Source organism: Vicia villosa, linkage group LG3 (assembly GCF_029867415.1).
Source record: "Vicia villosa cultivar HV-30 ecotype Madison, WI linkage group LG3, Vvil1.0, whole genome shotgun sequence".
Classification (NCBI taxonomy): domain Eukaryota; kingdom Viridiplantae; phylum Streptophyta; class Magnoliopsida; order Fabales; family Fabaceae; genus Vicia; species Vicia villosa.
This window is the reverse complement of record NC_081182.1, coordinates 104,661,209-104,688,751: the sequence shown is the minus strand read 5'-3', so window position 1 is coordinate 104,688,751 and position 27,543 is coordinate 104,661,209. Positions and strand designations below refer to the sequence as shown.

At 38.0% G+C, this 27,543-nt stretch overlaps 1 protein-coding gene across 1 annotated transcript; it reads left to right on the top strand.

The window, feature by feature from the left end:
* The first annotated feature begins 16,078 nt into the window (after nucleotides 1-16,078).
* LOC131662252 (enhancer of mRNA-decapping protein 4-like) lies at nucleotides 16,079-25,814 on the top strand. Its single transcript, XM_058931986.1, has 12 exons — nucleotides 16,079-17,099; nucleotides 17,945-17,994; nucleotides 18,074-18,230; nucleotides 18,335-18,553; nucleotides 19,135-19,263; nucleotides 19,540-21,126; nucleotides 21,436-21,795; nucleotides 21,919-22,038; nucleotides 22,165-22,335; nucleotides 23,730-23,888; nucleotides 23,996-24,121; nucleotides 25,209-25,814. The coding sequence occupies exons 1-12, from the start codon at nucleotides 16,329-16,331 to the stop codon at nucleotides 25,515-25,517; spliced, it is 4,158 nt and encodes a 1,385-aa protein (XP_058787969.1). The 5' UTR covers nucleotides 16,079-16,328; the 3' UTR covers nucleotides 25,518-25,814.
* The last annotated feature ends 1,729 nt before the right edge of the window (nucleotides 25,815-27,543 follow it).

The following is a 27,543-nucleotide window of genomic DNA, read 5'->3' as shown; positions in this document are numbered from 1 at the left end:
TTTATGTGTCGTTCGAAGCGTTAGGAAGCTAATGAGACTAGCTATATGATAGGATAGATTTGGTTGATGTTGAATGGTTTAATTTTGATGTTAATATATGGATAACATGTGACTTACTTATGTGTACATTATGAATTAATGACTTGTGGCTAATATTCATAGATGCGTTAAGTGATGTGATATCCATGATATGCTGGGATGAATATATATATATACTATTTGAATGTGTCTTGTTGATAATGATCATTTAAATGTGTATGTATCGAGATGTGGATTGAATAATGATGATGCTAGAATTGAATACATGTGATTGATTGATGTGTGTTAAGTGATGCATTGTTTGGCATTGAAGTCATGTTATGTGTATTGTGCAATGTTCGAAAGATGTGATTGTGTAGTTTAAGAGATAGAGAGACTGTCTTAAATGCATGAGTCTTGTTTTGTTGCACACTTACACAAGCATGAGTCTTTGAAAGTGGCAATGTCGGGTAATCTCGCGAAGATTATTTGCTTGTCCCAAATCTAACACCGAATGGGATTTGAAAGCTTAACGCGGAATGAGGCTTTTGAGGTGGTTATCTAGTCTATAGAGGAAAGATAATCGGCATGACCGGAAATGATACCAGATGGGATCCACATGCATATCGCATTGAGTCACACTTGAGTCACAGGTGTCGGTGTGAAATGTTGTTGTTGGTGTGATTTATGTGATATGAATTGTGTGGAATGATGTTGGTGGATATGCATATATGTGGATTTGTGATTCATTTGATATGAATAGTTGTTGTGTTATGAATGTGATATATGTGATTGAAACATATGTGACGTAGATGTGAATTTATATATACTAATGATATATGTATATATGTGTGGATATGTGAATCATGTTTGATTAATGATGATACATGGGGTAAGAGAGGTGATTACATGTATACTTGTGATATTAATGACACGATTCCAATGATGTAACTATATTCTATGATGTTTTGTGAAATGAGATAGAAATGAATATGTGCATTTGGTGATATATGTTCATACTTGCGATACATCGGTGAATCTTATACATGTTTATATATTTGGAATAACATGTATATGTGATTATGTGATGATAACTTGTATATTTATAATGTTACTTCGTGAATGTTGTAAAAAAGGATATGTACTTCGAATCTACATGTTGGTGAAACATGATTATGTACATTATTTAGAAATCATGTTTGATTATGTGGAATTGAATGAGCTAGGTTGTATGACATGAATATGTGAATCTTGATTAATTGCATATAATGCATGTTTATGTGAAGAGTGATGAATTCTTGAAATGTATTCTTGATGTGTTTTACATTTCCCATATTATGTTTATCAATAAGAAGTTGAATTCTCACCCTTCTGTTTGAATGTTATCCTTTGTTGGTAACGTGCAGGTTTCGTGGATAGTGATGCTTCGAAGGAGGCTTAGCTTAGAGATTTAGATCTCTAGTAGGGTATCGTGACTAAGTAGTCACTTGTGCTCTGGTCATATGTAACACATGGGATTTGGGTTTTATGTTTGTATGACTCGATGTTATGAGATATTTGTTTACTCATATTGTATTCGTATTTGAATATGTTATTTTGTTAATGTGTGGCCTTGAGCCGAGATGTTGAGACATGGTGGATGATGTATGAGAATCATCCGATTGTACCATTTAATTGATGAGATCATTATTCCGCTGTGGTTTTGCATGTTGTTTTAAATCCCGTGTTATTTGGAAATGACCATTGCATGTTGATAACACGATTTTATATCGTATATTTAGCTTGAAATCCGTAGATATTTATAGCATTTTCCGTTTATTATATTGTTTTATTATGATATTATGCGAGTATTTGCTTTGTTTCAGGTTTTACTCTCTTATTGAGACTATTTGTGAAAAGGAGCTAAAATGACTACTATTTGTGCCTAAAAGATGAAAAATGGGTGCTGAAGTGAAAAGGAGGTGCAAATAAGGCCCAAATGTGCAAAGTACAAGTCCAGCCCACGAAGATACAAATCTGCACGTGGCCCAAATCACACAAGCAAGAGGAGACGCACGTCTCCAGCAACTTCCTGCCACGTCACCAAGTGGAGACGCACGTCTCCAATCCTCCTAAATCTCCTCCACTTGAGATGCACGTCTCAAGTCGTTCAAAGGAGCCCCTCAAAAAGTGGAGACGCACGTCTCCAAGTTCCAGTCAGAGAAAGTCCCTCATTTCACGGATTCCAACTGCAAAGGCTCGCCTATAAATAGAGGCAGATACTTCACTTCAACGAGTCAGATTTTCTGCTAACGAAGTGCTGCCGAAATTGTTCCGCGATTGCTATTTTCTTCCTGCTTTCAATTAAACAGTTTTATTTTCTCATAACAATTTCTACACCGGAAATTGTTGTGAACCTTTTATAAATCTAGCCTTACGTTAGATTTATCGTTTTATTTCCTTGTTTTGAATTTCTGTCCGTTTAATTCCGAAGAACGATCCAGCCAACCTATGGTGGAAGTTCGATACTTCAAGATTCAATTGCAATTTATTTTATTCAGGTTTATCATTTACTGCTTTATTTATTATCGTTATTGCATGATATATTATATGCCATTTAACATGCCTTTTATTATAAACCAAATTAATTTATGCATGCTTAACCGTATTAATATGTATGGCTAATTAACTAAGATATCGGTATGTAAAGTAAGTTAACTGTGGGATCTGAAATAAATTGGCTTAATTATATTTTATTAAATATCACTTGTTTTTGGTTTGTATGTCTAATTTAATTAGTAAGTCTTAAAACCAATAGAGCGAAAGTTTGAGGGGTTAAGACGGTCAAAGGTTAAAATCAATAGAGCGAAAGTTTGAGATCTTTAACTGGATATTAGACATAGGACATTAGTTTTAAGGATGGCGAAAGCGTATTAAAACTAATTAGAACTTATTTATTTTCAAAAAATGTTTTTACACCCGAGCGGGATGGTGAAAGCGTACGTTAGGGATATTAGCATGTTCCGAGTCAACAGAGCGAAAGTTTGAGATTAGGGGATTTAAATAGATAACGACTTCATAAAACGAGCATTTTATTAATTACGTTGTTTCCAAAAAGCTTTTCTAAAATCTAATGGGATGGCGAAAGCGTACATTACGAGTTAGGATAGTAATCTAAATCAACAGAGCGAAAGTTTGAGAGGAGGATTTTTAATCAATTGAATTAATAAAGATTTTTAATCGAATTATGCATTAGCCAATGGACCTTCAGATCACTTTAAGTTAAACGAAATACATACTGATATCCGTCTATTATTATATTTCTTAATATTCACAATCACTTTACCTTAGGAGCAATCAAAATATTAGTAGCCTTAGCTTTACATAGTAACCTTAGATAACGGTAGATCGATTCATAGTCCCTGTGGATTCGATATCTTTTAAAACTACACGACACGACTGTGCACTTGCAGTCATCAGATTAATAGACACGTAAAGTCGCGATCAAGTTTTTGGCGCCGTTGCCGGGGACTATTCAAGTTGATATCGTAACTCGCTGTTACACCGTAGAGACTAAGGCATTTTTTTTCTTTTCATTTACTACTATGTATCACCCAAACTTTTTCTATAACCCCCACTCCCAGTATTTCGAGGAATCACCTGGATCCTATAAATCCGATCTCGAAATACTATTGGAGAATTTCAATGCTGCGCCACCAATTCATTCTCACCCAAATTACCTCTGCAACTCCCAATCTCAACATTTCGAGGAACCACAAGAAACCTACAATCCAAACCTCGAAACATTAATTGGGGATTACAATTCGACCCTAGCTTATCCTCAACCGAATTCCCTCTACAATCACCAATCCCAACATTTTGAGGAACCTCAAGAATTTTATAATTCCAACCAAACTTATCCTCAACCAAATTTCCTCTACGATCACCACGCCCAATATTTCGAGGAACCACAAGAATCCTATAATTCTAACCCCGAAGCATTAATAGAGGATTTCAATGCAACGCCAACTTATCATCAACCAAATTTCCTCTACGATCACCACGCCCAACATTTTGAGGAGTCGCAAGATTATCATAAATCCAACCTCGAAATCTTAATGGAGGATTTCATTGAAACACAAACTCTCTCTAGGCTAGAATCTATGATGACGAAGCACTTTGAGGAAACACAAAACGCAACGCTATCTCCCTTTGAAGAACCTCATGAATCCCATAATTTTAACTTCAAAACATCAATGGAGGATCCCGACGAGACGTTGACTCACTCTAGATTAGAAGCCATTATGGAGCACTTTGTAGAGACACAAACCGTCCAAAACCAAGAGTTTATCAAACAAAGTCTTCAAAACAATGAAACTCTTAGGCAACTGACCACTATGGTTGAGTCCCTCGCGACTCACAACATGGCATTAGAGACTCAAATCTCCCAACTTGAACAAAAACCACTAGGAGACTTACTTGAGGAGTATATTGACACAACCATTAGTGAAAAACAAATTGAAATTCCTGAGGAGAGTGATTATGAGATTGAGGAGAGTGATTATGAGATTGAGGAAAGTGGTGATGTGGTTGAGAAGAGTTCTAGTGAGAAAAGAATGGAGATTGAGAAAAATCCACCAACACCATCTAAAAGGGATGTTGTAGAAGAGGTAGAGAGGGAAACACCTATTGTTATTCCTCTTCCCTATACCCCACCGATTTCTTTCACGCAAAGTTTCGTGGAAGCTAAGGTAGACTCCAAATTCATAATGTATGTGAAGATATTGGAAAATATCAACACTAATGCACCCTTATTTGAAGTCTTGCATAAAAAGAGAAATTTAGACGACCATGAAACTAAGGATATCATTAGTGATAAGAGGGTAAGGTTAACCTTTGAGGTGGTGGATAATATCACTAAGCCCGAACTCGAAAAGCTGATACTTAGGATAGATCCAGAACCGCCACCACGATTTCAAATGAATGAACCACCCCACAGAAGAAAGAAAAGAAAAGGTGAGGGATATGTGAGATGGCTTGATAAGTGGCCATGGAAAACGACGTTAGCTAAAAGTTCAACCGATGAGTCATTCTCAAGAGAACCACCTTGAGTGCTTGCACTCTTAAGCCGTCGAGCTATTGACGTTAAACAAAGCGCTGCGTGGGAGGCAACCCACGAGTTTTCAGTTTAATGTTTTCCTTTTATCGTTTGAACTTGCAGATAATAAAGATATGGATCGCTTGTCACGTCTCGGCCATATCTAGGCGAAAAATCTATAGACGATCATCTCAAAGATGAATGGGTCTCCGCGCACATTCCTACGAGTGTTGCTGCTGGTGGTGACACAATTGATGAGCATGATAGGAGAAGGTATTTCCTCCGGACGCGGAGCGGATTTGGTCGTGATAGCCCGCCGGTAGCATCCATATAGGTTCTGTCTTTTCTTCTCCACCTTGGATCGAAACATTGAGGACAATGTTTGGTTTAAGTGTGGGGGAGAAGCTTTACCGCTTTCATTTACTGATTTATTGTCTTCTAGTTATGTTGTCGAGTCTTTATACGTGATTTTATGTTGTTATCGAATTTCCCCAAAATTTGAAAATTTTAACCTCCAACAAAAATTTGAATTTTGACGCATGGCATACACACTCTGAAAGTATAGAGGTTGTCACACTTTAGGCATTGTTAGAAAGACTTGGAGATGTTTCAACAACATCGATACCGTCCTGACACCCTAAACCCCCTCATTATGTGATATCAATTTGGATGCCCATTATGTCGAGACCTTAGGCTCAAGTTTTCAAAGTAGCTCTTAAGTAGTTTATATTAGCAGTCGGCACCATCTTAAGCACAAACTACGTAGGGAGTCGATGAATATAAGTGAATGATCCTGTTTTTAAATGATTTAATTGAAGAATAGCCTTCTAAGTTAGGTGACCCTCACTCGGTCATTTAGCCCAACGGTTGTTGAGCCAATAAGGATTTAATAATTAGCACCCACTATTGGTTGGCCTAGAGGTCACTGGTACTGGGCTTGGTAGGGTGGACTACGGTCCGATCCCCCGCAACTGCAGTTGGGAAAGATGGGGCTTCGCCATTTAAAAAACCAGGACCCCGTGCTAAAGAAAAGAAAAGGATCATAGTCGCTAACCGATTTCCCTACTATGTGCGTGTACGGATAACGGGCTTAATGTGATTGCGCTTGAATGAAAAGAGTGAAAGAAAAAATGAGAGATATAGGTTGAGTTATAATGGCATAATTCGAATTGGTTTGTATAAGGAGGGAGTTTTTGACATTGTGTCGTTACGGTATCCTTGATGTTGATATCTATTACCTATCGATGTAACATTTGCCTAACACAAATATGATTAGGAGTCGTGTCATGCCCTTGTTTCGAATCGAGCTTAACTATTTCTTTTTACCGTGTGGTTGATTGCTTGAGGACAAGCAATGGTTTAAGTGTGGGGGTATTTGATAACGCGAAAATGTATCACATATTTGGCTTGATTTACATATATTATTTCCCTATTTTATCTTAATTATGTTGCTTTATGTCGGTATTATGCTGGTATTTTCATTGTTTCAGGTTTTATGTTCGTTTTGAGAACTATTTGTCAAAAGAAGATGAAATGTAGATAAAATCAACTTAAAAAGAAGAAAATAGGCAAATATTATAAGTGGAGGTGCAAATAGAATGAATCAAATATGAGGGATGCAAATAGGATGAACCAAGTTTGGAAGCCCAACCCACGAAGGAGCTGAAGCTCCCACTATGAAGAAGCTGAGACGCCCGTCTAAGGGCCCAATTGCATGGAGACGCCCGTCTCCAAAGTCCAAGGACGAGTGTACACAAGCCTGCTAACTGGCTTTACTATGGTCAAATCCCTGAAAGAGAATCATCTCCTAAGACACCACAAGCTTATGAACATTTGGATGATGACATGTATGTAGCAGAACAATATTCTGACCCCGACACTCCTCTTGGATACTATGAAAATGGAAATATACCCATAGATTACCTTGAACCTGAATACGAACCTATGCCTGAGGATGATCATGTGCCTGAATATGAACCTCTTCCTAAAGATGAACCCATTCCTGAGTATGAGCCTGAAACTCCTACTGGTTCACAAGAAATTCAATCTGAAGACATGACTGACGTCGAGGTCGAGCAACAACAACCTGCTGCATCTGCTGAATTAGTGGCCCCAAGAAATGTTCCTCCGAGGATCGAGCCTGCTCCTAATCAGAACACACATGGGCAAGCCATCGATGCACTGCAACACGAAGTACAACATGTGCGTAACGAGCTACACACTCTGCAAATGCACTTCTTCGATTTCATCAACACCGTCAATGCTCAATTCGACGAAGTTTTCAAACACATTTATTCTAATGTGCACAACAATATACGTGGCTAGATGTTAACGCTTAGAGTATTAGATTTTATTTCTAGTTTTAGCAATTTCCAATTTCTAGTTTAGAATTTCATTTTCTGCACTTTTACATTTTGTTTCTATCAACACTCAGTACCAGTTTTAATTCCAAATGCATTATTTTATTCATTATTGCTACTGTGTTATACTGCACTGCTATTAACTGCTATATATTCCTGAACTCATATAATATATTCAGCTCTAATTACCATTCTTTTTGCTGTTTATAGTATTAAAATGTGACACTGTTCTGAACTATTATTCACTACTTAATGGTATCTGTCAGAACTTGTCCAAAACTGTGCATGCGAGAAAACCACCTCCCTAAGCTAGGAGACGCACGTCTCCACCTCTGTGGGACCAGAACTCTGCATGAAAAGGACAGGAGACGCACGTCTCCATGCCCTGTCCCCCAGCAGACTGACTGCCTGAGACGCGCGTCTCCCAAGGGCAGCAGGTTGCATTTCGTTTGACCACGCAGAAGCATCTTTTCTCCCTCTTTGAATTTTGAATTTCAAAATTCATCATTCAATATTCTTCATTCTCCCCATTATTTCTTCCATTTAAACACCATATCCCTCATTCATCCTCCATCATTCACCTCTTTAACTCTACATCATTTCCCATTTCTCCATTCCATTCAAACTTCAAACACCACCATAACTTCATTTTAATTCTATATTAACTCCACCATTTTCAAACCTCACTATAAAACCACACCACCACCACTCTTTTTCTTCACAACCACCAAACCATTTTTCTATTCTTCTACTCTCCACACTATCTTCTTCAAAACACATCATGCCTCCACGTTCAATCATCCGTAGTGTGCGTCCTGAGAGGCCACCTCCCGACCTTTCACATATTATCTTTCGAGAGGAAGACAACGATGCTCAAAGAACCAAATACCTCGCATTCTATGAACGTTCGGTTGTTCCCACGAAATTCGTGAACATCGAATGTCTAGAAACTCTGGGTCTCATAGATGGTGTCACCCGTTTGCTCACAAAATCTAGCCTACATCATCTCTGTACCGAACCCGTACCAACTTATGAGTCGCTCGTCTTAGAGTTCTTGAGCTCTTTTAATTATGACACTCCCTCTGATCAACCACTTTTAACCGGTAGCATCCAATTTCGGATGTTTAACCGTGAATTTACTCTGGACCAAGAAGCGGTCGCTACATATTTGCATTTTAATAATGCACCAAATGCTCACCGCACAATCTTTCAAGAACTCAATGGTCGATCTTGGGAGGAACTCGCTTTCAAATTTTGGTTTAATCTCACTGGCGAAATTCCTACCGGTTGGAGATCTCTACATGCTTCTCATATTCAAAACCTCGCTATACGTTATTTTCAACGTGTTTTGGGGCACACTATTTTTGCAAGATCCAACAACCACAAGGTAAACCAAAATGAATTATTTTTCTTATACTGTGCGCTAAATAATATCCGTTTCAATGCCGCACCTTTTATGCTCCAACACATCCAAGGCTGCATCAACGCCCCCGCTACAAACCCCTTCCTGTTTGGCGGAATTATTACCTCCTTGGCCTGTGCCTTAGGTCTCGGTGATGACCTCATCTCCCTCTCTCATCTTATGATGCCTGCTCAATCCCTCAATCTCACTTACTGCCGTGACTCTCACTTGGTTTCACCCCGTCATGATGGCCACTGCACTCTGGTCGTCAACAAAGTTCTAATTCCTTATGTCATCCTGCCATGCCCAGAGCAAATCAACATCCGTTATGTTCAGCGTTGGAGGCTTATTAATGATAATCCTCAAGATAACCAACCTGAACATCATAATGAGCCTGTGGATGCAATGGAAGAAGAATTCAACCAAGAACAAGCTGATGTCAACCAACCTCCTCCAAACAACCCTCCGCCTATTACTCTTGATGCCATGTATGCTGCTATTCAACGCCAATACCAACTCTTTCAAGCTATGCAAACAAATCCTTATAATAATAATTATGTGCTTAACCGCCAATAGAAATGTGCCTACTAAGTAAGGTGATCCTCACAAGATCATTTAACCTAACGGTTACAAATCTCAAATACAAAGGACTTAAAAACTCATTGTTGATTGGTTCAGAAGTTATCTGGTACTGAACTTGGTAGGAAGGACTATTGTTCGATTCCCCACAATCTACAAATGAGCGCTAAGGAGTATACCACATAAATGTGCCAGAACTCCATAAGAAGGATCATAGTCACTAACCGACTACTCTGCTATGTGCGTGTCAAGATAATGGGCTTAATGTGATTGCGCGCGAATGAAAAGGGTAAAACATGATGACGAGTCAAGGTCAAGCTATAGTGGCATGATTCGGATTGGTATGCACGCTGGGAGTTGTCTAGTGTCGCTACTATAAGTTTATTGCTAAGATCTGCAACATTATTTTCAAAACAAGAACACTATGTAGCTGAGTATGACCAAACGACGTGGTGGAAGCGTATTTCATTTCGCTGTCCTCCTATCTTTATCTTATTATTTTGCTTGAGGACAAGCAAAGGTTCAAGTCTGAGGGAATTTGATAAAACGATTTTATATCGTATATTTAGCTTGAAATCCGTAGATATTTATAGCATTTTCCGTTTATTATATTGTTTTATTATGATATTATGCGAGTATTTGCTTTGTTTCAGGTTTTACTCTCTTATTGAGACTATTTGTGAAAAAGGAGCTAAAATGACTACTATTTGTGCCTAAAAGATGAAAAATGGGTGCTAAAGTGAAAAGGAGGTGCAAGTAAGGCCCAAATGTGCAAAGTACAAGTCCAGCCCACGAAGATACAAATCTGCACGTGGCCCAAATCACACAAGCAAGAGGAGACGCACGTCTCCAGCAACTTCCTGCCACGTCACCAAGTGGAGACGCACGTCTCCAATCCTCCTAAATCTTCTCCACTTGAGACGCACGTCTCAAGTCGTTCAAAGGAGCCCCTCAAAAAGTGGAGACGCACGTCTCCAAGTCCCAGTCAGAGAAAGTCCCTCATTTCACGGATTCCAACTGCAAAGGCTCGCCTATAAATAGAGGCAAATACTTCACTTCAACGAGTCAGATTTTCTGCTAACGAAGTGCTGCCGAAATTGTTCCGCGATTGCTATTTTCTTCCTGCTTTCAATTAAACAGTCTTATTTTCTCATAACAATTTCTACACCGGAAATTGTTGTGAACCTTTTATAAATCTAGCCTTACGTTAGATTTATCGTTTTATTTCCTTGTTTTGAATTTCTGTCCGTTTAATTCCGAAGAACGATCCAGCCAACCTGTGGTGGAAGTTCGATACTTCAAGATTCAATTGCAATTTATTTTATTCAGGTTTATCATTTACTGCTTTATTTATTATCGTTATTGCATGATATATTATATGCCATTTAACATGCCTTAATATGTCTGGCTAATTAACTAAGATATCGGTATGTAAAGTAAGTTAACTGTGGGATCCGAAATAAATTGGCTTAATTATATTTTATTAAATATCACTTGTTTTTGGTTTGTATGTCTAATTTAATTAGTAAGTCTTAAAACCAATAGAGCGAAAGTTTGAGGGGTTAAGACGGTCAAAGGTTAAAATCAATAGAGCGAAAGTTTGAGATCTTTAACTGGATAGTAGACATAGGACATTAGTTTTAAGGATGGCGAAAGCGTATTAAAACTAATTAGAACTTATTTATTTTCAAAAAATGTTTTTACACCCGAGCGGGATGGCGAAAGCGTACGTTAGGGATATTAGCATGTTCCGAGTCAACAGAGCGAAAGTTTGAGACTAGGGGATTTAAATAGATAACGACTTTATAAAACGAGCATTTTATTAATTACGTTGTTTCCAAAAAGCTTTTCTAAAATCTAATGGGATGGCGAAAGTGTACATTACGAGTTAGAATAGTAATCTAAATCAACAGAGCGAAAGTTTGAGAGGAGGATTTTGAATCAATTGAATTAATAAAGATTTTTAATCGAATTATGCATTAGCCAATGGACCTTCGGATCACTTTAAGTTAAACGAAATACATACTGATATCCGTCTATTATTATATTTCTTAATATTCACAATCACTTTCCCTTAGGAGCAATCAAAATATTAGTAGCCTTAGCTTTACATAGTAACCTTAGATAACGATAGATCGATTCATAGTCCCTGTGGATTCGATATCTTTTAAAACTACACGACACGACTGTGCACTTGCAGTCATCAGATTAATAGACACGTAAAGTCGCGATCACATGTTTAAAGATAAAATGTTGTTTTATTCTGAGATATGTGTAACGCCCTCGCGAGATGCATGCTTCTTTACTCTAATTTATGCAATTGTATGCCTTATTTGTTTAGAATAGAATTAGGGGTGTTACATTTTCTAATGGAGAAAATTTGACGGTGGCGCAATGGGTTGACGGTGGTCGTGGCGGTGAAGATGAAGCTTTGCTGAACGAAAAAAGAGTCTTCGTATCGTGCTATTGTGCTACAGGAAATGAAGCTTTTGTGAGTTTTTGGAATAAAGTAAGGCCCTTTCAATGGGGCTAAAAAAATGCATTATGTAAAGGGCCTAAAATTTTAGGGCCCAAAATAAATCTCAATAATTGGGGGCTCAATATAATAGGGCTCTAATGGGGTCAAATAATTAGGGCTTTTAATTATAAGGCTTATTTGACAGCTCTATTCGAGTATTTATTTCAGGGGGAGATTATTCATCTCAGGGGGAGATTGTTAATCTCAGGGGAAGACATATTCACATGCTTATGCTATAGCTGTGTAATTTGTCTTTAGCCGTCTGCTCTTTCTGATCGCAAATTCATATCATTTATATATGTTTTTGTCATCATCAAAAAGGGGGATATTGTTAGAACAAGATTTGTTCTGATCAATATTCTTAGTTTTGATGATAACAAGGATATGAATTTTGTGTGAGATAATGTGGTACTCTAATACATTGCAATTTCTATTTCAGGAAATATATAAAGAGTATGCACAAATCAGCGCTCAGAAGCTTTGTCTCAGAAGGTTCAGCATGCAACATCAGAACATGGTCTGGCAAGACATCAGAAGATGGTCAAGGCAGAATCAGAACATGGGTCTATGGAAGCATCAGAAGAACTTGAGGTCAGAAGCAGAAGCACTGAAGTTCTCATGGTATCACGCTCAGAAGCACTTCAAGGTCAGAAGACAAGAAGATGCTATGCACCAAGCTGTTTGACTCTGATGATATTCAAATATTATATTCAAACATCAGATAAGAAGAAAGTACAGGTCGCAGGCTACGCTGACTGACAAAAGGAACGTTGGAAGCTATTAAAGGCAACGTCAGTAGACACAGCGTGAACAAGGCTCGAGGTAGTTGACAAAAGCGTGAAACATTAAATGCAAAGCTGTACGGAACACGCAAAGCATTAAATGCGCTCAACGGTCATCTTCTCAAACGCCTATAAATATGAAGTTCTGATGAGAAGCAAGGTTAACGACTCTGAACCAAATTCTGTGAATATTAACTTGCTGAAACGCTGTTTAAATCAAAGCTCAGAAACTTCATCTTCATCAAAGCTCACTACATTGCTGTCGTAATATATTAGTGAGATTAAGCTTAAACGTTAAGAGAAATATCACTGTTGTGATTATAGCTTTTAAGAAGCATTGTAAAACTCTTATTTGATTACATTAATTTGTAAGTAACTAGAGTGATCAAGTGTTGATCAGGATACTCTAGGAAGTCTTAGCTTGTGTCTAAGCAGTTGTAATTAGAGTGATCAGGTTGTGATCAGGATACTCTGGAAGACTTAGTCGCGGACTAAATGGAAAACCATTGTAATCTGTTGCGATTAGTGGATTAAATCCTCAGGTGAGGTAAATCACTCCGTGGGGGTGGATTGTAGTAGTTTAGTTAACAACGAACCAGGATAAAAATAAATGTGCATATTGTTTTTATCGTTCAAGTTTTTAGACTACACTTATTCAAACCCCCCCTTTCTAAGTGTTTTTCTATCCTTCAAAAAGCACCAAAGTATTCAAAGTTTACTCATGTATTCTTTGAGGGAGTCACCGCCCTCCTGCCACCGTGTAATCATCATGCGGGAATCCATGACCTCAAACTTCTCTAGGAGGAGAACTATCTTTGCCTCTCTAGAAGCAAGGTACTTATCATCCTACCCCACAATGGTCACAAACTTATTCAATAATCCCAATGTAAAGAGAGAGACAACATCTACCCCTATCATGACGCAAGAGCTCTATCGACCTCTCACTCGGGTAAATCTATCCTTCCATTTCTTTTAATGATATGAGTGGGGGTTTGAAGGGGGCCTTTCTCACCATACCGTATAGGGTTACCCAACCCCATTTGAAGGCCTAGTGGCGTAAAATGAAAAGAATACCTTAACAACGGGGGAGACTTCTAATACTTCACACAACATTTCAAGGGCATTAACAAATCCCCCGGTGTTAGGAACTAGCTAAGAAGGCGCAATATTGGGAAGGTAAAAGTAGAAATACGGGTAAGGAGAGTCGTAAGGGACGACCATAGTGACCATTTCTGGTGGTAACAAGCCTTTAGAATGACGACCTCTCTGTCTTCTAAAGAAAAGATACCCATCTCCGCTCGAAAGGATATGATCTTCTTCTTGGTGGTATAAAAGTATCTAATATCTCCAACCTCTTTAAACACGACGGAAGGGGGAACCACTATCTCATTGTTCTTGAGAAAACAAATAAACAAAAAGAAATCACTACCACCATCACAATCGCTAATAAAACCATTAAAGCACTTAATCTCACAACTCTATGCTAACCTATACCCACTACAAGTCTTTTGTCTAAATCCCTAATCATAACTATTACGAATGAGACAAGGTAAAAGGGATCCATATCTGAAAAGGTTTTGAATAAGGAAAAAGCTGGAAGAAGCTTCTAGAAGAACACGACAGATAGAAAACTAAAAGAAACTTGCAGAAAGTCGTGTGAGCAAAATGAGTATAGAAATGAAAATGTGGAAAGGGAAAGCTTTTGTAAGGAAATCGAAGCCATAAGTGTTCAAAAAACCTTTCAGGCTCTCCTAGGGACTTTGAAAGAGCTTAGCACGTTGTTGACACGTGTTAAGATTGTTTAGTGTCTAGAAAATAAGCCATCATCGTTTACATTAAATGAAATCAAGCATGTTCATTTGAGTGATTGATGGTTGACATCTCCGACTAACACCCGACTACTCAGAAGACAATTGGTAAGAAGGTGATGTGCCACCTACAATTGAGAGTCTCACTTCCAACTAAAGGATCTGTCTTTAGTAGAGGGACTCACCACTAACCAAGGGACTCACCCTTAATTGTGAGACTCATCTTCAACTAAAGTATCCTCATTCAGTAGAGGGACTCACCACTAATTGGGAGACTCACCCCCAATCATAAAGTCCAATAGATGGAAACAAGAAGCTTAAAGCATTTTGCGCTTTACAAGCCCTCGTGCTTGAGAGTCAATTTCATGTTATATTTGTAAGGGCTATAGAATAGGGTGACACATGTCCCTCGTCGGGCACGCGCCCCATGACGCGTCACCCGATGGATAACCTTCATGTGGCACAAGGTCCTGCCCAGGGAAAACATAGATAAGAATAGTTACCACTTCTTAGAAGTTCCTTAAACCCTAGGCTCACATGGCTCTATGAATACCTCAACCCTAAACTTTAGATTCGAGGAGGACAAATCGTGACATACCTCTAAAAGCTTCAGAACTTCTCACCTCACGTGAATTTGCTATCTCATCACCGTAAACACCAAGAAACAGAGTTTCTCACCACCATGAGCAAGCCTTAACCCTTATAAAACTTCTAAGACCTTTAGCCACCCCTACCAGCATAAGGGTGCCATGCGTTATGTATTTTTTTGACAAATAGAGTCAATGAATAAAAAACATCACCAACAATATTCATGTTAGAACAAATGAAAAAAAAGAGTAAGAAGTTGAGGAAATGATTCATAAGAAATCTCTATTAATGTAAAATCTCGTCATAAATACCCTCCAATCCAATTGGCGCATCATATTAAAATATAACATACAATATTATATGATAATATCTTATTACATAAATAATTTTATTTTGCAAAAGACACATGTAACATACCAATAGACGCACTCTTTGAATAATAAAGAGAACATACCAATTGAATTGACGCTTTCTTAGAATAATGTGAGCAGACGCCAAATAATTTTATGTGTGCTATGAAATCTACGTGGACGCGCGAATTAAATTGGCGCGTTTTTTTTAAACACGAATAAATTAGAATTTATTTAGAAGAGTTCAGAATATTAGACACGCGCCAAATAACTCTATGTGTGTTATGAAATCTACGTGGACGCGCGAATTAAATTGGCGCGTTTTTTTTAAACACGAATAAATTAGAATTTATTTAGAAGAGTTCAGAATATTAGACACGCGCCAAATAACTCTATGTGTGTTATGAAATTTACGTGAACGCGCGAATTGAATTGGCGCGTTTTTTTTAAACATGGATAAATTAGAATTTATCTAGAAGACTTCGGAATATTGGATATTGATTTAAAAATGTTAGATATTTGAGTAAAATAATTGAAAATTGTATAAGGTTTAGAAAAAAAAATATAAAATGGTTTACAATAACCTAAGAAGTAATTGCGTTTTAGTGCATGCATCGTGCAGCTTGCAAGTAAGTGTGTTTGGAATACCGAAAATCCCCATCTCTCCATCTTCCTTCGCAATCAGATCTCACTCCCTCTCTCTCACTGCACTATCTCTCTCCCACTCTCTCTACCCGAATCTGAATCTGAATCACCAGCAGAAAACTTCACATATTCTCCAATCTCATCAGATTGAATTGATTATTTAACCAATCATCAAATCCACTTTCAATTCAATCTGGTGTGATGTCGAATCCCAATCAACCCCAACCTCCCACTCCTTTCGATATGCACTCTTTCTTCAATCCCCCAAACCCTAACCTTAACCCTAGCCCTAATCCTATCATCTCTTCCCAATTCCCGCCGTCTGCTCCGTCACCGCCGCCGTCTTCTTCCTCCTCTTACCCTCCGCCCGCCGGTCCTTTCCCTCCTCAACCTTTCCCCCACCACCATAACAACCTCAACAACAACAGCAGCAACTACCCCTACGATCACCTTAACAATTTCCCAATCCACCACCGTTCCCTCTCTTTCCCTACTCCCCCTCTCCAACCTCCACCTTCCAATCCCAATCCCAACGCCGGTGCACGTCTCATGGCTCTCCTCAGCGCCCCTCCTCAACAACAACAACACCAACAACTAGTTTCCGTCTCTGTTCCATTCACTTCCGACTACGCTCCTGCTGCTAATTTACCTTCCCCTTCGCCTGCCGCCTCTATTACAGCCGCCAATGCAGCTGCGGCCGCTCTGATTCGGCTACCGAGTAGCAAGGTTCCTAAGGGAAGGCACTTGATTGGGGACCATGTTGCGTATGACGTGGATGTTAGGTTGCCTGGTGAAGTACAGCCTCAGCTTGAAGTTGCTCCGATTACTAAGTACGGGTCGGATCCTAATCCAATTCTCGGTCGACAGATTGCTGTGAATAAGTCTTATATATGTTATGGGTTGAAACAGGGGAATATTAGAGTGCTTAACATTCACACTGCAGTTAGATCTTTGCTTAGAGGCCACACTCAGGTTTGCTATTATTAGTTCATTCTTTTATTCATTTGTTGCTGCCTTGTGATTGCAATCGTTTGCTAACTGAGAAAATAGCATTAGGGGGTTAATTACAGTTTTAACTAGATATATCAACTTACTATTGAAGAAAAAGTTAGGTTAGACTCTACTCTTTATAAGCTGTTTGATGATTTATCCGTGAGAAACGTGTTTATGGACACATGATAACATTTTCAGAGGCTTCTTCAAGCACATATACGGCTGCTTATTGTCATAAGTTAAGCCTATTTAACTTCTACCAAGCGCCTGCTTTATGAAGCGAGATGAACTTAAGGAAATTTTTTGTTCTTTGTTGATGATATGAAAAATACAAATGTGGATCGATCAATGCTTTGAGAAAGCTTAGCTTTTAAGCTCCCAGCATACACCATTTCCTTTGAAGTTTAAGTTCAATCTAAATTTGAAACGGAAAGGTGATTGTGAATTATTATATTGATGACGACCTTATTATTTGCTTGAGTGTTCAATTCATAGGACAAAAGTAACAGATACCAACAATTAAGGCAGAGTAGCACACCATGATAGATTTTCTCACTTGAACTTCTCTGCTTATTGGTTGAATTTATTTTGATTTGAAGTGCTGCTATAATTCTCTATGGAAGGCAACTTTGTGTTTTGTTAAATGCAATAGAGTTCTCTTAATTATTGAAAGTGTGTTTGCTGGTCTGCTGTCTTTTAGCTGATTAATTGTTTTTTTTAATTTCAACTATAATGCAATGTAAATGTATGTTATTAATGGCGTAACCACTAAAAGATTAATAGGTTTATCGTCCAATTAATCTCTCCGTTTTAAATCTTCTCAGAGAGTCACAGACTTGGCGTTCTTTGCTGAAGATGTTCATTTGCTGGCTAGGTAAGTTCTGTGACCTGAAATTTTTTTAATGGCCCAGTTTGTTTGTATATGGATTATTGGAACATGTTTTTTTTTACAGTGTTGGCACAGATGGCTGTGTCTTTGTGTGGAAAATTTCTGAAGGTCCGGATGATGAAGATAAGCCTCAAATTACTGCCAATATTGTTATTGCTATTCAAATAGTAGGAGAGGAGAAAGTTGAACATCCTCAAATATGCTGGCACTGCCACAAACAAGTAATTGTCCCATACTATCTTGTTTTGATGTTCTCATTCCCAATAGCAATGGTTTTAGTTTCTCCCTTGTACTCTTGTTATATTAATTCAACATTTTCATACAGGAGATTTTGATAGTTGGTATGGGAAAACATGTTCTGAGAATTGACACCACCAAAATTGGAAATGGTGAAGCCTTTGTGGCAGAAGATCCCCCTAAATGTCCCCTTGACAAACTCATTGATGGGGTTCAGCTTGTAGGAACACATGATGGGGAGGTCACTGATTTGTCAATGTGCCAATGGATGACAAGTCGACTGGTATCTGCATCACAGGACGGCACGGTTTGTATTTTCTATTTATGAGTATATTAATTACTGCAACAATTTTTTCAAAATTTAAATTCAATTTTTTTGGTTGAAAACTGAAAAGTTTTGCTCAAGCATTTTCGCTGATGAGATTAAATAATGTAGTGGCATGAACGTTCTTTGAACATATGTGATTTTCTTTCGGTACATCAGTTTGTAGTATTTAACTAAAAATCAAACACAAATATGACATTGGGTATCTTGAAAGATAAGAATGGAGAGAAAAAAATATAATAGACTAAATGACAGACAAACTAGAAGGATAAGAGTGAACAGATATGAAACATGGAAAATAGAGTGATATTATTGTCATTTTAAATTTATTTTGTTTTAGACCAACACAACTTATACTTCTTCCCAAGTTATGTAACAGGTTAGTTTCATTGGGAAAAATTGCTGGCCGAAAATTACATCCTATTGTCTTCATCTAGTTGAATATTGTCTCAAACGAGTCTTTTTTCCTCATGCTTGCCTATATCCTGTTTTTTAATTTTTTTTATTTGTTTAGTTATAATGATGTGCTAATCATACTTGTCTTAAATAATCATATGTTTCAGATAAAGATATGGGAAGATCGGAAGACACAACCACTTGCTATTTTGAGACCTCATGACGGGCATCCTGTTTTTTCTGCTACGTTTTTTACTGCTCCTCACCAGCCCAATCATATTGTCCTTATCACAGCAGTAAGTGTGCTAATAGCTTTTTATAGTATCGCAAGCCGGGTCTCTGAATCTGTCTTTCCTGAAGTCAGTGCAATGCAATTTTTGTGATGAAGACCATTTCTATTCACTATAGTATAATAACTTTGTATTGTTTAGAATTATGATTTTTGCAGTGTTACATGGTTGCAGTTCATTACTTTTATCAGATATTTCCCCATAGTTCTTGACTTTATTCACACGCCATGTCACTAATCTTGTGATATTTGTTTGACTTGTTTTTACATTACCCACTTGTAGGGACCACAAAATCGGGAAGTGAAACTCTGGGTCTCATCAAATGAAGAAGGTTGGCTGCTCCCAAGCAATACTGAATCTTGGAAATGTACTCAGACTTTGGAGTTGAAGAGTTCAGCTGGGCCGTCTCTTAAGGATGCATTCTTTAATCAAGTTGCAGCATTGCCTTATGCAGGTCTGCTTTTACTTGCTAATGCACAGAGGAATGCTATATATGCTGTGCACTTAGGATATGGTCCTAATCCTGAATCAACTCACATGGATTATATAGCCGAGTTTACTGTCACCATGCCTATTCTGAGTTTTACCGGAACTAGTGATATTTTGCCTCATGGCGAACATATTGTTCAGGTTTATTGTGTTCAGACACTGGCTATTCAGCAGTATGCCTTGGATTTAGCACAATGCTTGCCTCCGCCATTAGAAAATGTGGGACTAGATAGGGTAGATTCCAATGTTTCCCGAGATGCAATTATTGCTGAAGGGTTCGCCTCTTTAGACTCGTCTGCGGGTAGAACATCTGAGATGCCTTTACCCAGTTCTACTCCCAAAATAACAATGCAAGCAAGTAGCACTGAGAGTGGTCTTGTTGCAAGATACCCTTTAAGTTCGGGTCATATTGAGGCACCTGTTTCTAGAGAAATCAGCAGTTCAAATATTGAGACTAAAAATGTTCCGTTGGTTCCTTCTAGTAGTGATGCTAACATTGTTTGTGTTCCTTCTCCACCTCTTCCTTTGAGCCCAAGGTTGTCCAGGAAGCTTTCTGATTTCAGGAGTCCACAATCTAACTTGAGCGATCATGTTGGGGACCAAGCTGTTAATGATTATTCAGTTGAAAGACAAATGGATACCATTCACCGGAACTTGTCCGACCAATTGAATAGTGATTCAAAGAATGATGAAAATAAAACCAATCAGGATGACATTTCTAGTGTACTTAACCCTTCTGTCATGTTTAAGCAACCAACTCATCTGGTTACACCATCTGAGATTACAAAAGCCAGTTCCTCGTCTGAGACTAATATGATCGATAGAATGAATGAAGTAGAAAATAAGATCCAGGATGTGGGTAATGCAGAAGTAGAGGTGAAAGTGGTAGGTGAGGCAAGGCCTAATCAAAATGATGAATTTGGAAAGCAGGGGCCACAACAAAACCCAGTTTCTGATGGCAAAGAAAAATTCTTTTGCTCTCAGGCTTCTGATCTTGGCATTGAGGTGGCCCGAGAATTTAGTGCGATAGGTGGGGAAACTTACATTACAGAGGAATCCGGACAAGTTGATTCTACTGGAGGGGATTCACTGGCACAACCCTCTAATGCAGGCGAGGATGGACTTCAAGACTTGCCAAAAGATGTCCATGAAAAGGTTTCTGACTCATCTACATCAACAGTAGTACCACCCTCACCTTCTTCTAATTCAAAAGGAAAGAGACAAAAAGGTAAAAATCCTCAACCAACAGGCCCGTCTTCCCCATCTCCAAGTGTATGCAATTCAACTGATTCGTCCAATGAGCCAAATGGAATTCCAAATCTCCCATCTACTGAAAATGGTTTGCCTCAAATTGTGGCAATGCAAGATTCACTCAATCAGGTGATTGCTCATGTGTTAATTACTGTTCACGATGCACAGCTAATAAATGCACTGCTATATTTTAATGCATTAGAAGGTATTTAGATTTTAGATATAATTTTTGTAACGGTTCTCTTATTAATAAGTAAGCTTTTATTTCTTTATGTCACTCAAGGCCTTGAGGACAGTGTAAATTGTTTATGTTGTACACTACTTTTATTTTTTCAATGGCAGACAATAAACAAAATGTAATTGAGTAACATTACATATTTGTATTGTGTATTTGGGAAATTTTACTCATCAATAGTCCATTGTCTTCTTATTTGGCAGTTATTGACAATGCAAAAGGAGATGCAGAAACAAATGACAATGATGGTTGCAGTTCCAGTTACCAAAGAGGGTAGAAGGCTTGAAGCAGCCCTAGGGAGAAGCATGGAAAAAGCTGTTAAGTCCAATGCTGATGCTTTGTGGGCTAGAATTCAAGAGGAGAATGCAAAAAATGAAAAGTTGTTACGAGACCGTATTCAACATGTTACAGGTTTGATTACTAACTTTACGAACAAGGATCTACCAGCAATAGTGGAGAAAACTGTAAAGAAGGAAATGGCTTCAGTTGGGCAAGCTGTAATTCGTTCAATGTCTCCTACTATTGAGAAAATAATATCCTCTACTATTGTGGAATCCTTCCAGGTTTGTACATCATCTTTGACCTTTATACGAGTAGAAATTAAATATTTTTTGGACAATAGTAGAAATTAGAATGAACACAATGAAGTTGTCTTGCTGGGATCTAATTGGCACTTTATGTATTAGAGAGGAGTGGGCGACAAGGCAGTGAATCAACTTGATAAATCAGTTAATTCAAAACTCGAAACTACTGTAGCTAGGCAGATCCAAGCACAGTTTCAGACAACTGCCAAACAAGCGCTTCAGGTATGTCACTAATCTTGATTTCAGTTTAAATGAGTTGAATTTTGTTTTAATTTTTAGTTGGATTCAGTGCTTTTTGTGATTTCATGAGGTAGGTTTTATTCACGAATGAAATAATTCCATATGTAGGATGCACTGAAATCTAGTTTTGAAACATCGGTGGTTCCTGCATTTGAGATCTCCTGTAAAACCATGTTTGAGCAAGTGGATGCTACATTCCAGAAAGGCATGGCTGAACATTCAAATGCAGTGCAGCAACGACTTGAATCTGGGCCTACTTCATTGGCAATGACTCTAAGGGTGAGTAACTGAGTATACTTGTTCATTTGGGGCCTTTTTGTTGCAACCTTCTCCTTGCCATTTGAAAAAAGTTCAGTGGTATTTTGAACCTTTTATTCACGGGAGATATGGATATTTAATAAGTCTTGGAAGATGATTAGAGAGATTAATGCCGGGAAAAAAAATGAAGAGTAACTAATTTGGATTTCAAAACATTACACCTTAATAAAATATGTTAAATGTTGCTTATTTTGACGAATTTTTACAAGAAAAAAGAATATTTTGGCCTACAGTGAGCTAGGGTTGACTATCTTTTCCCTGATGTTTTATATTTGATGTTTCAAACTGCCAAATATCTTGAATTACTTCCACTTCTGCTTAGAAACGCTCTGTTACCCAAGTCTTTTTTTATGTCTATATGTATGGCAGAGTACAGTGAAAGAGAGAACATGGGGATATGCTCTCTCTGAAACAAGAAAGATCTGGATATAATTGCATATTTATTGCAATTTAGTAGTCTATCTTCTGTTGCAGTTGAAAAGAAGATATTCTGCAATTATAAGTTTTGCATCTATTTATGCCTGCCTTTTCTCGAGTGTACTAGGGGCTTCACACCACCAGCATCAGTGTTGGCACATATCGGCCACGGCAGATATCGGTTGTGGATTTTTGGAAAACTGATATCGCCAATTTGTGAAGGATGGGCCATGTTGTTAATCTTAGATAGCATTTGCTGGGCACCAACCTCCTAAAATGCTATAGCAGTATAGGGGATAGCAGAATAGCTACTATTGCAAAGACGAAAAAGAAGTTGACCAAGTAAACATAAATATTCAAAAATAGGAAAATATACAAAGTTAGAGAGACTTTCATACTTATTAGTTAAAGAACCTAGTAATAAAAAAAAGTTATAGAACCTAACATATAGAGCAATAATACAACAAGATGAAAAGAACATACCAAAATTAAACTAAAAGTAGGAAGAAAAAATGATTGTTTGTAAGCAGGGACATGACAATGAAGAACACAACATTACTCTTAAAGGGTTTGGACATGACAATGCTATACTATCGCGGCTTTTGACAACATAGAGTATGGAGGTGCCATATGTTGGCTGGTATGTTGGATTTTTGGCTTTCCGCTATGGTCTGCCAATGCTGGTATGTCGGACTTTTGGCTTTCCGCCATGGTCTGCATATGTCGGCTGGTTTGTGACTTTCATGTCTGCTTAATGTATGGTTGTGTCCTAGATTCTTTTTCTTAAAACTATTAGTTTCTTAGGTTAACTCAGGGTGATATATTTCGTATGAGCTGAATAGGAGTGATTGGTTTTGAGTTTTGGTCATGACACCCTTATATGGCTTGCCAATGTCTTTGTATCTCAATGTTGGTATTTCCCTTGATGTTTTTGGCAGGATTCCATTAATTCAGCCTCATCAGTTACTCAAACCCTGACCAGAGAAGTGCTCGAGGGTCAGAGAAAGCTAATGTCACTTGCAACCTCAAGAACAAACTCAGGCACATTGAGTACTCTGCCCATCCAACTGAACAATGGTCCATTACTTCCTGAAAAGGTAGGAACTTGGCTAACTATTGCTGGTCTTCTTTGTCGAAAGGGATCATATCATACTATTGATTTATATGGTAGTAGTGACAACTGCATTTTTGTTATGCAAATCAGGTTGAGGCACCTCTAGACCCCACAAAGGAGCTAGGAAGGTTGATTTCTGAACGGAAATTTGAGGAGGCATTTATCGCAGCATTGCATAGAAGTGATGTATCTATTGTATCTTGGTTATGCTCTCAGGTATGCCAGAAATGTTTCCTTATTTTAAATTTAACAGACAGTTCTCTCCTGTTTGAATGTGTTTATTTAATCATTTCCTTTGATCGGATTAGGGTGTGTAGAGATTTTAATGGAGCAGAGGGTAAGCATTCAATGAGATATTTTATTTAGTTGAGAGGAGGGATTTTAATGTGGGGAATTTATTACTTTAAACCTTTGTAAGATATCATGGGACATTTAATGTAAGGATATTTTAGTCAATCTTCTAAAATTTATAATACATCTCTCATCGAAATCTCTAGAGACCACGAATTGATGAGTAATTTTGATTCTCCTCTTTCAAAAGAATGAGCCAAACAATGAAATAAACCCAGCCAAACACTATCTTCTGAAAAGGAAGTTGTGTAAAACGGCCCAAGGCTTTGTTTGAATTGACGGAATGAAAATGGAATGGACAAAACTCCATTGTTTGGATTAGTTAAAATCAAATGGATTGAAGTCGAATGGAGTGGTATCTATTCTTCACTTTCCTTCATTTTCTTACTTTCTGATTTTGGCGGAATGAGAAAACAACTTTATCCGTCTTAAAATATCCAAACAATGGAACGGAACCAGGAACTGTTAATCTGCTCTGTTCCATTCCGCTTCATTCCACTCTGCTCCTTTCTATTCCGCATTGTTCTTTTAAAATATCCAAACATAGCCCAAAAGTCAGTTGTTTGTAATCTAGTTCAGCTTGAGTTAGGTTTCTGATTTGTGGCATATATATGAATTGTCGACATTTTTCCAGTCAATCATTATCTTGCAGTTCTCCCTATCACATTTTCCTTTGTTTTGGAATTGTTGTTGTTGAGGAAAGCTCTCCTTTCACCTTACTGCAAATATTCAAATAGAACCTACATTACGCTAAGACGAGTGGTTTGTTTGGTACACTATCGGGAATATCTTTGCGAGGGAGTGGTTTAAATAGACTTCATTCTGAGAGCATTATCTTAATTTATAGCATTTTATTGGCCCTTATTTCAGCCAAGCATTAGATTGAGTCTCTTTTGCTGTTGTGTATTGTGCAATTGACCATTGGGAGAATCACTTCATTTTTGATGTGCAGGTTGATTTACATAGACTTTTGACAATGGTTCCTCTTCCCTTAAGCCAAGGTGTAGTGCTTTCTCTTTTGCAGCAGTTGGCGTGTGATATTAACAACGACATGTCCCGAAAGATCGCATGGATGACAGATGTGGCTACTGCCATTAATCCCTCGGATCCCATGATAACAATGCATGTCCGGCCCATATTCGAACAAGTCTATCAAATACTGAATCATCAACGTAGCTTGCCTACAATCTCCGGTGCTGATCTTTCAAGTACCCGCCTTTTATTGCATGTCATCAACTCCATGCTTACGACATGTAAATGATTTATTTATAGAACTGTGCAAATTTGTCTTTGAACTCTTCTAATACGATTGGAATTTTGTACAAAGCTGTGAGTTTCATTTAAAGGGTCAAAATCAGTAAAGTTTCATGTCAATTATGTCAATTATTCACCTGGACATTGTTCTTTTCTTTTTCAATTTAGATACTGTTTCATTTTTAATTTCGACATTTGTCAACTCGAAAAGGATTATGATGTAGAGAAGGAAGTTATATTGTTGTCTAACAAAGTTTGCAACTAAAAGTGTTCATATACAAGCAAATAAGCTCGTTTTCTATTATTTGGTAGTGGTTTATGAACATGTTCTATTTTTTTTTCAGAGTTATGTATTTAACTGTATTCAAATACTATTATACCTCGTTGACTTATCTAAAATAAGAATTAAGGGGCCACTTTTTTTCTTTAGAACAGATTTTTTTTGATTTCTACATCCTATAAGCGGGCCAATTATTTTTAGAAGTGATTATTAATAAGGATATGGATACTACTTGGGAATGATTTTAGGTCTATGATAACAATTTAATTTTAGTTAAAGGGAATTACATGTAAAAAACTAATGTTATTACTTATTTAAAAGTGAGTTGTAATTATCTTTGTTGATATGGAAAACCTGTTTGGCGTTAGAAGTTAATTTTCAATTTGACATTTCTCAAACATGGGTTGATCACATTCAACCATTGAGATTAAGGGAAAAAATTAAAATATTTTTATACTGTTGGTGCAAATCAATTAAATCCTTTAGGCTATGTTTGGGAGTGAAATAGGAAGGATTGAGTGAAAATGATAAAAAGATTTTGGGTAGGAGAGTTTTGGAGGGTTTGAGTTTATTCATAATACCAAAAATCCCATAAAATGGGGAACTCAAAAATTGTATTGAATGAGGGTTTTGAAAGGCTCACATAAATTTTTTAAATATTTTTTAGGTTGTTATAGTATACTGGAAATTAAAAATTTAGTACTGATAATGACTATTTTATCATTCTAAACAATTTTTTTTTGAAAATTTCTTTAGCCACCTCCTTATGGGGGTCACCCCCAGCGAAAATCCCAAAATACCCCTGCTTCGAAAATGAACTTGCGAAGCGCTTTTTTTTTAAAAAAATTTCCACAATTCGGAAGTGCATCTCCGAAAACACCTCATGGGGGGTGTCTTCGGAGATGAACTTCCGAAAACACCTCATGGGAGGTGAATTCGGAAATGAACTTTCGAATTATGCAGAAGAGAGTGTTTTTTTTTTTGTTTTTTCTTAAACAATCTCGCATTTTAATTAAACGTAAACGCCAAATAAAATAAGCAACAGATAACTGAAAATACTAATATGATAAATCCGATGAAAATAATATATACAAACCGAAAATAATAATAATACTGTGCGAAAGATACAATCCGAAATCAAAAAATAAATAAACCCGACCACTACTGGGTGTGCCTAACCCTCTCACCCTGGGCCCTCCTCTGCCGCTTGTACCCCGCCACACGGCCCGCATCAGTGACGATCATCTCCATCACGGCGACTGCATCTGGACCGCCCTGATGAACGACACCTCGATCCAACGCGTCCCGCCCAAGCATCTCTATCCGCTGGCAGATCGACATGAGATCAATGGCGTGGTCATCCTCGGCCTGTTGGTTCTCCAGGATCTCCTCGTGTGCTGGCCTAGGAGCGCCGGGAACGTCGGGTCTAAGCAGAGGATGGGACACCCGGTAGAACCATGTGACGTACCCCTCCTCACTGTGTCAGTTCTGTGTGACCCGAGTGAGACGGTACTCCTGCGGTACCACATGCTGCTGCCACTCCGCTCATATGGCAGTGAGCTGCACTCGGGTCACTCTGTCGGGAGCAGCCTCAAAGGGTGACCTGGGTATCCGCTGCACGAATCCAAACTGACGCATGCACCGCTCAGGGAGATACCGAACCATGATGGTAGTCCCGCATGCCAACCAGCCAAAATATAAAGCAATGCCGTCAAAGGGGACAATCTGAGCGTAGTCGACGAACGGCCTCCAG